This window comes from Tursiops truncatus, chromosome 4 (genome assembly GCF_011762595.2).
Source record: "Tursiops truncatus isolate mTurTru1 chromosome 4, mTurTru1.mat.Y, whole genome shotgun sequence".
NCBI classification, from domain to species: Eukaryota; Metazoa; Chordata; class Mammalia; order Artiodactyla; family Delphinidae; genus Tursiops; species Tursiops truncatus.
Window position 1 is genome coordinate 88,887,351 of NC_047037.1, and position 18,103 is coordinate 88,905,453.

The 18,103-nt window shown below is 39.1% G+C and overlaps 1 protein-coding gene across 1 annotated transcript in view; it reads left to right on the forward strand.

Annotated features, from left to right (window-relative positions):
- Positions 1-18,103, forward strand: part of MYH15 (myosin heavy chain 15) — a 172,509-nt gene that overhangs the window by 37,789 nt on the left and 116,617 nt on the right. The window contains 2 exon segments of the mRNA XM_073804646.1: positions 3,985-4,086; positions 14,750-14,913. Coding sequence (XP_073660747.1) covers positions 3,985-4,086; positions 14,750-14,913 — 266 coding nt within the window.

An 18,103-nucleotide genomic window follows, 5' to 3' on the forward strand; every position in this document is an offset into this window, starting at 1 on the left:
CGCTGCACTGCCTGCCTCTGGGCCTTTAAGTCATGCTGTTCCCTATCTCAGAAATGCTTGTTCTCCCATACTTGCCCATCAAAACCCTTCTCATCCTCCAAGGCTCAGATGAAATGCTGTTTCTTTCTTGAAGTCTTCTCTGGTCATGCAGTCCAGAAGGGATCTCTTTCTCTTTCAAACTTTCATGATACTCATGATTTGTCTCTTATAGGCAGTTGTTTTATTGACTTGCTATTTTTGCCTGTGTTTTATTTACTCTCATGGATTATAAACCCCTTGACAGCAAGGATTTTTGTCTTGTTTATCTATCTTCTTACTATAGCATCTAGCACCAGGCCTTGCACATAGCAAGTGCTCAGAAACTCAGTTCAATAAATTAAGGAAGTTTGAACAGCTCAGAAACCGTATTATAACCCTACATAAAAGACTAATTGAAGATCATTTTCAAAACCCTTTTCCACATTAGCCAGATTGTGGTTTGACAAAACTGGATTTTGTTTCTTTGTATCTGGTTATTTACAGATCAGATAGAACTGGGATAGAATTGTCACACTGGAAAGGATTGCCTCTTGTTTTTCTCTACCTCCTTACCTGTTTTCAGTTGCAGTCAGACTTTGTTCTCTCCATCTTCTAAATGTATTTACCAAACCTGTCTACCCTTCTCTAGAGAGTAGTTCTCAAACTTGGTTGCACATCAGAAAGCACCTGGGGAGCTTTTTAATTCCTGAAGCTCAGGCCTCACCCAGACCAAAGGAAACCAATCTCTGAGGGAGGATGCAAGCATAAGGATTTGTTTTTATAACTTGCCAGGTGACCCCAATGTACAGACAAGGTTGAGGGCCCTCTGAGAAGGACTGTTCTCAGACCCTCATGTGTATCAGAATCACCCGGCAAACATGCTAAAAAATGGGCCCAGACCCTAACCTTCTTCAGTGAGCTAGTCCTTTGTTCCTTTATGAGCTCCCCAGGCTATTCTAATCCACACCACCATTTGAGAAACCCCTCTAGCTAAACCTCTCCCAGGTAATATCATAAAACCTAAGTTAAAATTCATGGTTTTATTCACAACGTCCTAGAAAATGATGTTTATTGATAGGAATTTCATAAAGCCTCTTTGGGGAACACATCAGCTTACATGTTGAAAATATGTTTACAGATGATGCTGTCTTCATGATGGCATCTCCTAAATGTCAGGACATTTATTCATAGATTTAACTTTTAATGCAAATGAAGTTTTTTTTTTTTTGGAATATGATGACAACTATTATTTTCTGTAAAAAAAAAAAAGGAGAACATGAGATGTCTAATGTACAGCTGTGGGATAAATCCACTACTCCTCTATCTGCATATCCTTGAGTGTCTCTGGAGTAGATGAGAAATAATTCTGTAATGTTGAAGGCTATTTCTGTTAGAGCTTAAGTTGGGATACTGTACAGAGAATTTTGGTTTCCTTTGTTCATGGATAAAAATAGACTCAAAGGACTGTCCTTAACACTGGGAAAAGGTTGTATGAGATTGAGACTATTGTTACCTATATTGTCCATCTGAATGCTTCCAATGCATAGAAAATCGGACTCCTGTCTTTTTTTTTCTGGACAGATATTGTGGAATTGTTCGTTTTTCACATTGTTGGTTACTATTCATCTCTGCTCAGATTCATCAGGCACGCTGCATTTCTCCCTTCCTTTGAAATATTTTCATTTTGGGTTAGATGCTCTTTAAAGTCTCTTCTGGTTCAAAAAGTCTATGATTCTGACCCATTGGCTTCTCAACTTGAAATAATCAGGCTTTTGTCTCCAAACATGGCACTCCTAGCAGGAATAACTCAGCATAGGATGAGCATATCTGCTTTACTTTTGATTTTTCCATTTATTTTCCCAAAAGGCTTTGCATTTTGAAAGGTTTCATAGCAACTGAGTACCTAGACCATTATCATTGATATGGAGTAGGTGTAGAGCTTCTAGAAATGTATGTATAGTATACCTTGATTTTATTTAACAAGCAAATCAAACATTTCAAGCTTTTCAAGCCTTTGAAAATTTTAAAGGCTGACAGAAAGGAAATGGATATTGTTAGTACAAATGACATACAGCTCTCTAAATGTGTTTTGTTTTTACTTTGTTCTCTATTTGTGGTTACTGCTCAGGAAATTTTGTACTTCTTAGTGAAGTAAGGAAAGACTGGATTTTCTTCTATATTAAGACATTAATTTTATGGAGTTACTACATCAGATATACTAGCATATCTCAGGATTCATTTAAAATGGAAGACAGGGCTTCCCTGGTGGTGCAGTGGTTGAGAGTCCGCCTGCCGATGCAGGGGACACGGGTTCGTGCCCCGGTCCAGGAAGATCCCACATGCTGCGGAACGGCTGGGCCTGTGAGCCATGGCCGCTGAGCCTGCGCGTCCTGTGCTCCGCGATGGGAGAGGCCACAACAGTGAGAGGCCCGCGTACCGCTAAAAAAAAAAAAAAAAAAAAAAAAAATGGAAGACAGCAGAGAGGTTCAATTGAGTAAAATATTTCTTTTGTCTGATAACTGAAAAAATCTGCAATTTGAAATGTGTTTATAACTTTTTGCCTGTGCCATTCTTTTGTGTTATTGCCATTTTTTAACACCTGGTGTGATACATGTCTATTTACTTTTCCTTCTGATAACACTTATTCTTCACTTCTTTCCTTAGAAGATAGAAGTGCTGTTTTATAAAAGTACAATTGTATGGGTTGTAAGTATTCTTGTTAGGCAGCAGAGGGCACTATGGGGCAGAGATTTCACAGGAAAAGGAAAGGTTTCTGAAAGATACTGGGCAAGTGTTCTGGCTTCTGTTGATTGGCAGCTGTCTTGAATTATCCAATGACATGGTCCAAGTTCCGGTTTCATTGAAAAGATCTACAAATGTATATGTAGAAGGGGAAAATAGGCAAATAACGAAAATGAGATTTTTCATGTCCTTCAGATAAATAGTTCTTTTCAGAAGAGGGCCAGTATCAAGAAAAAGATTCTTTTTAAAAATTGAGTTATAATTCCCGTATTATAAAATTTATCCTTTTAAGATGCACAGTTTAGTGAGTTTAAGCATATTCACAATGTTGTGTGACCATCATGCCTACTTAATTCCAGAACATTTCATTACTCCAAAAAGAAATCCTGTACCCTAAAGTAGCTACTCTCCATTCCTTTCTCTCCTAGCCCTTGGCAACTACAAATCTACTTTCTGTCTCTATGGACTTGCCTATTCTGGACAGTTCATATAAATAAGATCGTACAATATATGGCCTTTGTGTCAGGATTCTTTCCCTTACTATAAAGTTTTCAAGCCTCATCCATGTTGTAGCATGCATCAATACTTCATTCCATTTTATGACTAAAAAAGTTCCATTGTATTAATATACCACATTTTGTTTATCCAGTCATCAGCTGATGGACATTTGTGTTTTTTTCATGTTTTGGCCATAATGAATAATGCTACTGGGAACGTTTGTGTACAACGATTTTGTATGAACATACTTTTTATTTCTCTTGGGTGTGTACCTAAGAGTGGAATTTCTGGGTCCTATAGTAACTATGTTTAACTCTTGAGGAGCTGCCAAATGGTTTTCTATAGCAGCTGTACCATTTCATATTCTAGTAGCATACGAAGGTTCCAATTTCTCCACTTTTTCACCAAAACTCGTTATTGTCTGTCTTTTTGATTATAGCTATTCTAGTGGGTGTGAAGTGGCAGTTCATTGTGGTTTTGATTTGCATTTCTAAGAAATAGAGGCTTTTAAACATTTAGGATTCATGCATTTATTCCCAAACTACAATCTACCTTGCTATATCATTCTAAACAAACCATCCTTCCATCTTTTGGATAGTCTACTGGGCTACAGTGGAATGAATTTTAATAGTGTTTTCCTTGCTCTCTCCCCCTCCCCACTTTCCTCCTTCTCTTTTTCTCTCTCCCTCCCTCCTTCCCTTCTTTTCCTTCCTTTCTTCTGACCAGATGCTGACAAAGCTGCTTTCCTCATGGGCGTTAACTCCTCTGAGCTGGTGAAGGGCTTGATCCATCCTAGAATCAAAGTTGGTAATGAATATGTTACTAGAGGCCAAATTTAGAACAGGTAAGGTATTTCCAGAGCATTACGATTCTATGATCTTGTAGTAATTGTACACATTTCGTATTTGTGTATTTTTCAACTTCTGATGATGTCTGCAACAAGAACTTCTATAAAAAAGTGACTTTGGTAAGTATTCCAAATGTTTTCATCTGTGATGTACACCACAGTAAATGCTCTTGTGTTGAGTCTTTCTAGTCTGAAATATACCATTTTGACAGCTTTCCCTTAGGTAACAAGTCTCTTTGCAGATGCAGACAAGTCCTTTACTTGTTGTGATCAACATCTTTGTTGTCCAGCTAAGAAGTTTTTAAAGCTATTGGTTTCTGACATGAATAAAATTGGCAAATTGACATCTATCACCTATTTGGAATATTGACTTTTTAGGCAATCAGACACATTCATTAAGAGTTTCAGAACATATGCTGAAGTTAGCATTTGATTTGAAGAGAGGGGAAAAATGAGACCAGAAGTGAGAGATGGAAGGTCATATAGGTTTTATTCAGTATTCAGGAGAATGTTTTAACTATAGAATAACAAGTGCTCTGAGGACTGCTGATCCTGAGGCTTTGCAATAAACAGTCCCAGAGCTGCCAGGTAATGAGACCATCTAAGTATGCTAGTGCATTTCAAAATAATAATTTACATCTGTTATGTGTTAGTCAGTATGAGGTAGGCCATGCTGCAGTAATACACACACAGTAAAATCTCAGTGACAATAAAGTAGGCATTTATTTCTTACTCATACCAAGTCCAATACAGATTGGACCACCTTCTTCAATTTTGTACTTAGGCAATCTGGAATGCAAGGCCTCCCATGTTGCTGCACAGGGGAAAAGATTTGTGAAGAAAATACACCCACTTTAAATGCTTAGGGCTAGAAGTGATATCACCTTTACTAATATTCTATTGGTGAGAATTAGTCGAATTCTCTCCTTAGCTACAAGGGGCTCAGAAATGTAGTCTTTCTGGAAAGAAGAAGTGGTTTGATCACATATAATATATATAAAGCATTCATATTATCTCCTTCCATTCCTACAACAATACTCAGAGTTAAGTAGGGCAGGGATACTTAACTTATGTTTTTTCCAGTTGAAGAAACCAAGGCTTAGGGAACATAAATAACATTCGAAAGAACATACAGCTAGTATTCAGGTGACGCTTAGACTGTCTTACTCTGTATACATCTTAAATCTGAAAATGAGATAGACAAATGTGGAAATTTGTGATAGAAGACAGTTATTTTGACTACAATAAACTCTCTTTCTTTTGGTTTATTAAGGCATCTGGTGTGACTATGTTATTTAAAACAGTTCAACAACTAATCAAAATCAATTTCCTAGTTCAGCTTACTCTATAAATCAATAATTCTTCCTCTACCGTAATACCAATTCTATGGGAATAATTTGCTTACATTTTTGTCCTCTGTGGTAATCAGAGTTTCTTGAGGCCATGGACTGTGTCTAATTCATCTTAATACCTCAGCATCTAGCACAGTGCCCTGCAAGCAGTAGGTGCTCCATAAATGGTTGGGTTTCTTTTTTTTTGCATCTTTATTGGAGTATAATTGCTTTACAATGTTGTGTTAGTTTCTGCTGTATAACAAAGTGAATCAGCTATATGTATACATATATCTCCATATCCCCTCCCTCTTACACCTCTCTCACACCCTCTCTATCCCACCCTTCTAGGTGGTCACAAAACACTGAGCTGATCTTCCTGTGCTATGCAGCTGCTTCCCACTAGCTATCTATTTTACATTTGGTAGTGTATATATGTCAATGCTACCCTATCACTTCGTCCCAGCTTCCCCTCCCAACCCCTATGTCCTCAAGTCCATTCTCTGTGTCTGTGTATTTATTCATGTCCTGCTCCTAGGTTCATCAGAACCATTTATTTTTTTTAGATTCCATATATATGTGTTAGCATACAGTATTTGTTTTTCTCTTTCTGACTTACTTCACTATGTATGACAGATTCTAGATCCATCCACCTCACTACAAATAATGCAATTTTGTTTCTTTTTATGGCTGAGTAATATTCCATTGTATATATGTACCACATCTTCTTTATTCATTCATCTGTCGATGGACACTTAGGTTGCTTCCATGTCCTGGCTATTGTAAATAGTGCTGCAATGAACATGGGGGTACATGTCTCTTTTTGAATTATGGTTTACTCAGGGTACATGCCCAGTAGTGGGATTGCTGGGTCGTATGGTAATTCTATTTTTAGTTTTTTAAGGAACCTCCACACTGTTCTCCATGGTGGTTGTATCAATTTACATTCCCACCAACAGTGCAAGAAGGTTCTCTTTTCTCCACACCCCATCCAGCATTTATTGTTTGTAGATTTTTTGACGATGGCCATTCAGACGGGTGTGAGATGATACCTCATTGTAGTTTTGATTTGCATTTCTCTAATGATTAGTGATGTTGAACATCCTTTCATGTGTTTGCTGGCCATATGGATATCTTCTTTGAAGAAATGTCTATTTAGGTCTTCTGCCCATTTTTGGATTGTTTGTTTTTTTGATATTGAGCTGCATGAGCTGCTTGTAAATTTTGGAGATTAATCCTTTGTCAGTTGCTTCATTTGCAAATATTATCTGCCATTCTGAGGGTTGTCTTTTCGTCTTGTTTATGGTTTCCTTTGCTGTGCAAAAGCTTTTGAGTTTCATTAGGTACCATTTTTTTATTTTTGTTTTTATTTCCATTTCTCTAGGAGTGGGTCAAAAACGATCTTGCTGTGATTTATGTCATAGAGTGTTCTGTGTATGTTTTCCCCTAAGAGATAAACTTGATTTTTAAAAACTGTTTAAATGGAACTTTTCAGTACTAATAGCTCTTGTTTTGAGGAAAATTTTATATTAATTTTAGCAATACTTTCACCTTCACTTGTTTCTCCTCCTGTGAATTTTAAGTAATATTATATTTAATACTTTTTTTCTGTTGGGGTGAACTATAGAGGATAGTTTTTTTCTTCTTCATCATTTTTTTTCTTTTCTTTTTTTTTGGGTTATTTTATATTGTTATTTATTTATTTATTTATTTTTAACATCTTTATTGGGGTATAATTGCTTTACAATGGTGTGTTAGTTTCTGCTTTATAACAAAGTGAATCAGTTATACATATACATATGTTCCCATATCTCTTCCCTCTTGCATCTCCCTCCCTCCCACCCTCCCTATCCCACCCCTCCAGGCGGTCACAAAGCACCAAGCCAATATCCCTGTGCCATGCGGCTGCTTCCCACTAGCTATCTACCTTACGATTGTTAGTGAATACATGTCCATGCCTCTCTCTCGCCCTGTCACAGCTCACCCTTCCCCCTCCCCATATCCTCAAGTCTGTTCTCCAGTAGGTCTGTGTCTTTATTCCTGTCTTACCCCTAGGTTCTTCATGACATTTTTTTCCCCTTAAATTCCATATATATGTGTTAGCATATGGTATTTGTCTTTTTCTTTCTGACTTACTTCACTCTGTATGACAGACTCTAGGTCTATCCACCTCATTACAAATAGCTCAATTTCATTTCTTTTTATGGCTGAGTAATATTCCATTGCATATATGTCCCACATCTTCTTTATCCATTCATCCGATGATGGGCACTTAGGTTGTTTTCATCTCCGGGCTATTGTAAACAGAGCTGCAATGAACATTTTGGTACATGACTCTTTTTGTATTTTGGTTTTCTCAGGGTATATGCCCGGTAGTGGGATTGCTGGGTCATATGGTAGTTCTATTTGTAGTTTTTTTAAGGAACCTCCATACTGTTCTCCATAGTGGCTAAACCAATTCACATTCCCACCAGCAGTGCAAGAGTGTTCCCTTTTCTCCACACCCTCTCCAGCATTTATTGTTTCTAGATTTTTTGATGATGGCCATTCTGACTGGTGTGAGTTGATATCTCATTGTAGTTTTGATTTGCATTTCTCTAATGATTAATGATGTTGAGCATTCTTTCATGTGTTTGTTGGCAGTCTGTATATCTTCTTTGGTGAAATGTCTATTTAGGTCTTCTGCCCATTTTTGGATTGGGTTGTTTGTTTTTTTTGTTATTGAGCTGCATGAGCTGCTTATAAATTTTGGAGATTAATCCTTTGTCAGTTGCTTCATTTGCAAATATTTTCTCTCATTCTGAGGGTTGTCTTTTGGTCTTGTTTATGGTTTCCTTTGCTGTGCAAAAGCTTTGAAGTTTCAATAGGTCCCATTTTTTAATTTTTGTTTTTATTTCCATTTCTCTAGGAGGTTCTGATCTGGTCTTTATGATTTATTTCCTTCTGCTAACTTTGGGGTTTTTTTGTTTTGCTTTGTCTAATTGCTTTCGGTGTAAGGTTAAGTTGTTTATTTGAGATGTTTCTTGTTTCTTGAGGTGGGATTGTATTGCTATAAACTTCCCTTTAGAATTGCTTTTGCTGCATCCCATTGGTTTTGGGTCATCGTGTTTTCGTTGTCATTTGTTTCTAGGTATTTTTTGATTTCCTCTTTGATTTCTTCAGTCACCTCTTGGTTCTTTAGTAGCATGTTGTTTAGCCTCCATGTGTTTGTATTTTTTACAGATTTTTTCCTGTAAATGATATCTAGTCTTATAGCATTGTGGTCAGAAAATGTACTTGATGTGATTTCAATTTTCTTAACTTTACCAAGGCTTGATTTGTGACCCAAGATATGATCTATCCTGGAGAATGTTCCATGTGCACTTGAGAAGAAAGTGTATTCTGTTGTTTTTGGATGGAATGTCCTATAAATATCAGTTAAGTCCATGTAGTCTAATGTGTCATTTAAAGCTTGTGTTTCCTTATTTTTTTTCATTTTGGATGATCTGTCCATTGGTGAAAGTGGGGTGTAAAGTCCCCTATTATTATTGTGTTACTGTCAGTTTCCCCTTTTATGGCTGTTAGCATTTGCCTTTTATATTGAGGTGCTCCTTTGTTGGGTTCATAAATATTTACAATTGTTTTATCTTCTTCTTGGATTGATCCCTTGATAATTATGTGGTTTTCTTCTTTGTCTCTTGTTATAGACTTTATTTTAACGTCTATTTTGTCTGATATGAGAACTGCTACTCCAGCTTTCTTTTGATTTCCATTTGCATACAATATCTTTTTCCATCCCCTCACTTTCAGTCTGTGTGTGTCCCTAGGTCTGAAGTGGGTCTCTTGTAGACAGCATATATATGGGCCTTGTTTTTGTATCCTTTCAGCCAGTCTGTTTCTTTTCATTGGAGCATTTAATCCATTTAATTTAAAGTAATTATTGATATGTATGTTCCTATTACCATTTTCTTAATTGTTTCTGGTTTGTTTTTGTAGGTCTTTTTCTTCTCTTGTTTTCCCCCACCTATAGAAGTTCCTTTAGCATTTGTTGTAAAGCTGGTTTGGTGGTGCTGAGTTCTCTTAGCTTTTGCTTGTCTGTAAAGGTTTTAATTTCTCCGTCAAATCTGAATGAGATCCTTGCTATGTAGAGTAATCTTGGTTGTAGAGTTTTCCCTTTCATCACTTTAAATATGTCTTGCCACTCCTTTCTGGCTTGCAGAGTTTCTGCTTAAAGTTCAGCTCTTAACCTAATAGGGATTCCCTTGTATGTTATTTGTTGCTTTTCCCTTCCTGCTTTAAATATTTTTTCTTTGTATTTAATTTTTAATAGTTTGATTAATATGTGTTTTGGCATGTTTCTCCTCGGATTTATCCTGTATGGACTCTCTGTGCTTCCTGGACTTGATTGACTATTTCCTTTCCCATGTTAGGGAAGTTTTCAAGTATAATCTCTTCAAATATTTTCTCAGACTCTTTATTTTTCTCTTCTTCTTCTAGGTCCCCTATAATTCAAAAGTTGTTACATTTAATATTGTCCCAGAAATCTCTGAGACTGTTGTCAGTTCTTTTTATTCTTTTCTCTTTATCTGCTCTGCAGCCGTTATTTCCAGTATTCTATCTTCCAGGTCATTGTCCATTCTTCTGCCTCAGTAATTCTGCTATTGATTCCTTCTAGAGTATTTTTAACTTCATTTATTGTGTTGTTCATCATTGTTTGTGTGCTCTTTAGTTCTTCTAGGTCCTTGTTAAACATTTATTCTATTTTCTCCATTCTATTTCCAAGATTTTGGATCATCTTTACTATCACTACTCTGAATCCTTTTTCAGGTAGACTGTCTATTTCTTCCTCATTTGTTTGGTCTGGTGGGTTTTTACCTTGCTTCTGCATCTGGTGCATATTTCTCTGTCTTTTCATTTTGTTTAACTCACTGTGTTTGCAGTCTCCTTTTTGCAGGCTGCAGGTTCGTAGTTCCTCTTATTTCTCTTGTCTGCCCCCAGTGGGTGAAGTTGTTTCAGTGGGTTGTGTAGGTTTCCTGGTGGGGGGGACTGGTTCCTGTCTTCTTTTGGGTGGGGCTGGATCTTGTCTCTTTTGTGGGCAGGGCCGCATCTGGTGTGTTTTGGGGTGTCTTTGAACTTAATATGACTTTAGGCAGCCTGTGTGCTAATGAATGGAGCTGTGTTCCTCTCTTACTAGTTGTTTGGCGTGGGTTTTCCAGCACTGGAGCTTGTTGGCCATTGGGTGGAGCTCAGTCTTAATGTTGAGATGGAGATCTCTGAGAGAGCTCTCACCAATTTATATTATGTGGAGCTGGAAGGACTCTGAAGGTCTCTGGCAGCCCAGTGTCCTGGAATCAGCTCTCCCAACTTGGAGGCTCAGGCCCAACACCCGGCTGGAGCACCATAACCCTGCCAACTGCATGGCATGGAATAAAATGAAGAAAAAAAAAGTGAACAGACAGAACCCCAAAACAAATGGTAAAAGCAAAACTAAATTGACAAAATCACACAAAAAAACATACACACACACACACTCACAAAAAGAGAAAAAAAAAAAGGAAGAGAGAAACCAAACCAGTAAACAAACCCACCAATGAAAACAAGCACTAAAAACTAAGCTAAGATAAACATAAAACCAAAAACGAATCAAACGCAGTAAGAAAACCCCAAGGCTACAGTTGCTCCCAAATTCCATCGCCTCAATTTTGGGACATTTGTTGTCTATTCAGGTACTCCACAGATGTAGGGTTTATCAAGCTGATTGCGGGGATTTAATCTGCTGCTCTTGAGGCTGCACAGAGAAACTTCCCTTTCTCTACTTTGTTTGCACAGCTCCTGGGGTTCAGCTTTGGTTTTGGCCCCACCTCTGCGTGTAGGCCGCTCTCAGGCATCTCTTCCCCACCCAGAGAGGAGGGTGTTAAAGCTGTGGCTGATTAGGGCTCTCTTACTCCCTCAGTCTAGTTAGAGGGAGGAGTATGGTAGTCATAATTGGAATGCGGGGCATGCCTGCAGTGGCAGAGACTGGCATGATGTTGCAACAGCCTGAGGTGCACCATGTGTTCTTCCAGGGAAGGTGGCCCTAGATCATGGGACCCTGGCAGTGGCGGGCTGCACAGCCTTCTGGAGGGGTGTGGGTAGTGACCTGTGCTTGCACACAGGATTCTTGGTGGCAGTGGCGGCAGTAATAGAGGTCTTTGCCTGCCTCTGGGGTCCAAGATGTTAGCCATTGGTCATGCCTGTCTCTGGAGCTCACTTAGGCGGTGCTCTGCCATCTGTGGGCACATGGAGCAGGAAGCCTCTCTCCTCACACCCCCCAAAACAATGGTCTCTTGACTCTCCATCAGGTCCAGACTTTTTCTCGGACTCCCTCCTGGCTAGCTGTAGTGCACTAGCCCCCTTCAGGCTGTCTTCATGCAGCCAACCCCAGTCCACTCCCTAGGGTCTGACCTCTGAAGCTCAAGCCTCAGCTCCCAGCTCTCACCTGCCCCAGTGGGTGAGCAGACAACCGTCTCAATCTGGTGAGTGCTGGTTGGCACTGATCCTCTGTGTGGGAATCTCTCTGCTTTGCCCTCTGCACCCCTGTTGCTATGTTGTCTTCTGTGGCTCCAAAGCTTCCCACCCCCATCCACACCAGTGAAGGGACTTCCTAGTGTGTGGAAGCTTTTCCTCCTTCACAGCTCCCTCCCAGAGGTTCAGGTCCTGTTCCTATTCTTTTATCTCTGTGTTTTCTTTTTTCTTTTGCCCTACCCAGATATGTGGGGATTTTCTTGCCTTTTGGGAAGTCTGAGGTCTTCTGCCAGCATTCAGTAGGTGTTCTGTAGGAGTTGTTCCACATGTAGATGTATTTTTGATGTATTTGTGGGGAGGAAGGTGATCTCCACGTCTTATTCCTCTGCTGTCTTCAAGGTCTGCCTATGTTTCTTTTTTGCAGAGGTGTATGTTAGCCATTCTGTACTTCCTATGTATTCTAGACAGCTCTGGCTTGATATTTCACCAAGCTGAAAATGACTTCTGGTTTGGGAAGTTGACACACCATTGAGATCAAATTGAAATCATTTTCCAGCATTACATCCCTGTACAGACTTTTCTGAGCAAGGTTCAACAGTTGGCACTCCTCCCTGCCAAAGTCTACAGTTACATCCTTGAAAGACACTGATCCCTGACTGTTCTTCACGGACATCAGAGACACCTCTTCACTCAGCCCCTGGAAGCTCCCTGTGCTCACCAGCCCCTCACCCACACTCTTTCAAGACAGTGGCCATCTAATCACAGCCATAAATGTTAAAATAAAATATTGAGCTGATGTTGAACCATACTCAGCAGGACAAGTAGCTAAGCTATTTCTTGGTAGTGAGGTTATAGGTGTTTGGCAGCTTCTTGCCTTTTAAGACATTCGCCACCACATGCCTGCATGACGTGCTATGATTATAGAAGAGGACTTGCTCTGTGTAAAACTAATGAACCCATAGGAGGACTGAAATCAAACCTTCGTCTCTTTAATATTGTGTTCTCAGGGACTGAGTTACTACCCCAGCCTCTACTATAATGGAATCAGTGAAGCAAGCTAATATATTATTATTCAACAGTAAAAGAAAAGAAACCCTCATCCTCCATCCTCTCCCTCCCTCCCCGACTCTCCCTCTTGCTCATGCACTCTCTCTATTTCTCTCTCTCTCTTCTTCCATCTCCTGGAGACAAAGCAAGAAAGCACACTGTAAGGCTTTTCTTTTCTTAGGAATTGTACTGACTTTATAGAGACAATTGTCATGGCTAAGAATAGAGATGTATATGCTGTTGATGACAATTGCAAAAGATGGCAAAAATTCTTGCAGTGTTAACACGCTATACAAAATTTAGTTCTAGCTCTAATGCTAACTAACTCTTGGACTTTGGTCAAATACTCCATCTCTCTGAGCACCCATGAAGAAGTTAAATTCTTCTGTGTGTCTTAGTGGTGGGGTGATTGGCATCTAAAGGGGATAATTCTTTGTGTATGAGCATGTCCACACATTGTAGGAGGCTTTGCATTCCTGCTCCAAGGTGCTAAATACCAGTAATACTCTCAGTCACTATAACAATGGAAAAATGCCCACCCTGTTTCCAAATGCCCCCCACCCTTAGGGGGAGGCACCATCCCGAGTTGAGAGACACTATACGTGATTATCAGGAAGTAAGGTTCTTCAGGCCTAGTATTTTATGACTCCAGGAGAGTTCTGACTGTGCTGATCAGAAATAAGTTATTTTACTTTAAAAAGATTAATAATGATCAAACAATAATAATAATAAGAGGCATTGAATGTTCACTATGGGTGCTATGCTATGTGCTTTGTATGGATAGCTTATTTAATCTAACAACAAGCCTGCAAAATTGATCTTATTTACATTTCCATTTTATAGTTAAAGACAGTGAACCTTAGAACGATTAACTGCTCAAGGCAACATGGGTAATAAATACTGGATTGAGGTGAGGAAGTGATAAAAGTGGAAAAGGGATGGGAAAGGGGGAACTAATATTTATTGGATGCTAAGTGTCAAATGTTGTGCTATGTATATTTACATCCACTGTCTCATTGAACCTCTCCCAACAACCATGAGACAAGAATATTTTAATATTGTTATTTTACAGATGAGAAAGTGAGGGATCAAGGTGGTTAAAAATATGGCTATTTGACTCCACTTCTTTTCAGTTTTGTTTTTTTCTGTCATATACTCTCGAACCCCAAGTAATCAAAGTCTTCTGTGAGGTTATTTTGAAAAGCGCTCAGACATAGGTCCATTTAGTCCCTGAAAAGTGGGCATGTAGATTTTCCTGCCTCTGTCGTCCTTCATTGGACAGAAAGTGATGAAAATGATTAATTGGTGAGCAGTATATTGGATTATCAGTTTTATTAATTGATTCAGCACATATCATACCATCCATTTCTTCCTCTGCTACAACTTCAGGCTTTCTTCCTGTTTTTTGCTACTCCCCACCCATGGCCAGTTTCTCTCCCACTCCTACTTCTCAAGTATTTAGGGAATTAAAAGGGAGTGAGCAAGTTAGTCATGTTCTTTTTAACTTTCAAAGTGACTGCTATAGACAGAGAGTGATTCCTCGGTGCTCCGGAGGATAAAAATCATTCCTGGTGCTTTATTTGTGCGGGTGTGCTCTTGACGCCAATAATAAAAAACTGTGATGCCATCGGCTTATGGATTACTGTGGAAATGACTCAAGATAACTGATCAGGGAGTGAGTGACTCATAACTAAATCACTACCAGACACAAACTGGCTCCTGCTGTGTTCACTCTCCTGGGCAGCTAAAGGATGGATGCAATAGGCCTATTTTAAATGTTAAGTCGTTGGAGCACATTCTGCTTCCAGGCTTGGAGACTGTCCAGCTGAAAGTCACTCCTACTTGGAGTCTATCAGAAACCTGCTACTACAGCAGTGCCTTTGCATCACGGCAACAGGATCTGCATCTGTACAGCAGCAGCAGGCACAGAGGTTGGAGCTCTCCCTAGTAGGTTATGAGAGAGCTTTTGCCACACACCTCCAGGGAGGGGAAATGCAGCCTGAGTTTTATAGTAGGAGAATCTGAGTCAGAATGATGCACTAAATTGCCATTCTCCCTGCACAGAGTTGAGAACGGCCCTGGGAATTAATATAATAAAGAAGGTGGAAGCTGAGGCTGGAAAGAATCTTTAAGAGCATAATTCAGGTGAAGAGACTGCAGCCCAGGGAGGTTAGGTCACTTGCCAAAGGTTATACAATTTATTAGCAACAGCAGCAGAAGGACGAGGGCTGGGGATTCGAGATTCCTAACATACTCTACCAGTATTTTTCAAACTTTATGGTGTGTAGGAGTCAGAGGGGATTGTGTTAGAGTAAAAATTCTGGTTTATAGGTCTGGGATGGGGGGAGACCCTCAAGATGGTGGAGGATTAAGACGTGGAGATCACCTTCCTCTCCAAAATTACATCAGAAATACATCTACATGTGGAACAACTCCTACAGAACACCTAATGAACGCTGGCAGAAGACATCAGACTTTCCAAAAGCCATGTGGCTGACAGGGTCTTGGTTCCCCAGCTGGGTGTCAGGCCCGTGCCTCTGAGGTGGGAGAGCTGAGTTCAGGACATTGGTCCACCAGAGACCTCTCAGCTCCATGTAATATCAAATGGCGAAAGCTCTCCCAGAGATCTCCATCTCAACACTAAGACCTAGCTCCACTCAACAACCGGCAAGCTACAGTGCTGGACACCCTATGCAAAACAATGAGAAAGACAGGAACACAACCCCACCCCTTAGGAGAGAGGCTGCCTAAAATCATAAGGTCACAGCCACCCTGAAACACACAGCCAGACGTGGTGCTGCCCACCAGAAAGACAAAATCTAGCCTCATCCACCAGAAGACAGGCACTAGTCCCCTTGACCAGGGAGCCTACACAACCCACTGAACAAACCTTAGCCACTGGGGGCAGACACCAAAAACAACTAGAACTATGAAACTGCAGCCTGTGAAAAGGAGACTGCAAACACAGTAAGTTAAGCAAAATGAGAAGACAGAGAAACACACAGGAGATAAAGGAGCAAGGTAAAAACCCACCAGACCAAACAAATGAAGAGGAAATAGGCAGTCTACCTGAAAAAGAATTCAGAGTAGTGATAGTAAAGATGATCCAAAATCTTGGAAATAGAATGGAGAAAAAACGAGAAACGTTTAACAAGGACTTAGAAGAACTAAAGAGCAAACAAACAATGATGAACATTATTGAATAAATGAAGTTAAAAATTCTCTACAAAGAATCAATAGCAGAATAACCGAGGCAGAAGAATGGATAAGTGACCAGGAAGATAAAATAGTGGAAATAATTACTGTAGAGCAGAATAAAGAAAAGGGAATGAAAAGAATTGAGGACAGTCTTGGACACCACTGCGACAACATTAAACACACCAACATTCGAATTATAGGGGTCCCAGAAGAAGAAGGGAAAAAGAAATATACTGAGAAAATGTTTGAAGATATTATAGTTGAAAACTTCCCTAATATGGGAAAGGAAATAGTCAATCAATTCCAGGAAGTGCAGAGAGTCCCATACAGGAGAAATCCAAGGAGAAACATGTCAAGACACATATTAATCAAACTACTGAAAATTAAATACAAAGAAAAAATATTAAAAGCAGCAAGGGAAAACAACAAATAATATACAAGGGAATCCCCATAAGGTTAACAGCTGATCTTAGAGCAGAAACTCTGCAAACCAAAAGGGAGTGGCAAGACATATTTAAAGTGGTGAAAGGGAAAAACTTATAACCAAGATTACTCTACCCAGCAAGGATCTCATTCAGATTTGACAGAGAAATTAAAACCTTTATAGACAAGCAAAGGCTAAGAGAATTCAGCACCACCAAAGAAGCTTTACAACAAATTCTAAAAGAACTTCTCTAGGCAGGAAACACAAGAGAAGGAAAAGACCTACAATAACAAACTCAAAACAATTAAGAAAATGGTAATAGGAACATACATATCGATGATTACCTTAAATGTAAATAGATTAAATGCTCCCACCAAAAGACATAGACTAGCTGAATGGATACAAAAACAAGATCCGTACATAGGCTGTCTACACGAGACCCAATTCAGACCTAGGGACACATGCAGACCAAAAGTGAGGGGATGGAAAAAGATATTCCATTCTCTAGTAGGTCTGCATCTTTATTTCCATCCTGCCCCTAGGTTCTTCATGATCATTTTTTTTTTATAGATTCCGTATATATATGGAATATATATATATATACATTTTTCTCTTTCTGACTTAATTCACTCTGTATGACAGACTCTAGGTCCATCCACTTCACTACAAATAACTCAATTTCATTTCTTTTTATGGCTGAGTAATATTCCATTGTATATATGTTCACATCTTCTTTATCTATTCATCTGTTGATAGACACTTAGGTTGCTTCCATGTCATGCCTATTGTAATGCCTAAGGAGGCATTGTCTCCTTAGGCAGGTTTATTCCTAGGTACTTTATTCTTTTTGTTGCAGTGGTAAATGGGAGTGTTTCCTTAATTTCTCTTTCAGATTTTTCATCATTAATATATAGGAATGCAAGAGATTTTTGTGCATTAATTTTATATCCTGCTACTTTACCAAATTCATTTATTAGCTCTAGTAGTTTAGTGGTAGCATCTTTAGGATTCTGTATTTATAGTGTCATGTCATCTGCAAACAGTGACAGCTTTACTTCTTCTTTTCTGATTTGGATTCCTTTTGTTTCTTTTTCTTCTCTGATTGCTGTGGCTAAAACTTCCAAAACAATGTTGAATAATAGTGGTGAGAATGGACAACCTTGTCTTGTTGCTGATCTTAGAGGAAATGGTTTCAGTTTTTCACCATTGAGAATAATGTTGGCTGTGGATTTGTCATATATGGCATTTATTATGTTGAGGTAAGTCAAGTTCCCTCTTTGCCTACTTTCTGGAGGATTTTTATCATAAATGGGTGTTGAAGTTTGTTGAAGGCTTTTTCTGCATCTATTGAGATGATCATATGGTTTTTATTCTTCAATTTTTAATGTGGTTTATCACACTGATTGATTTGCATATGTTGAAGACTCCTTGCATTCCTGGGATAAACTGCACTTGATCATGGTGTATGATCCTTTTAATGTGCTGTTGGATTCTGTTTGCTAGTATTTTGTTGAG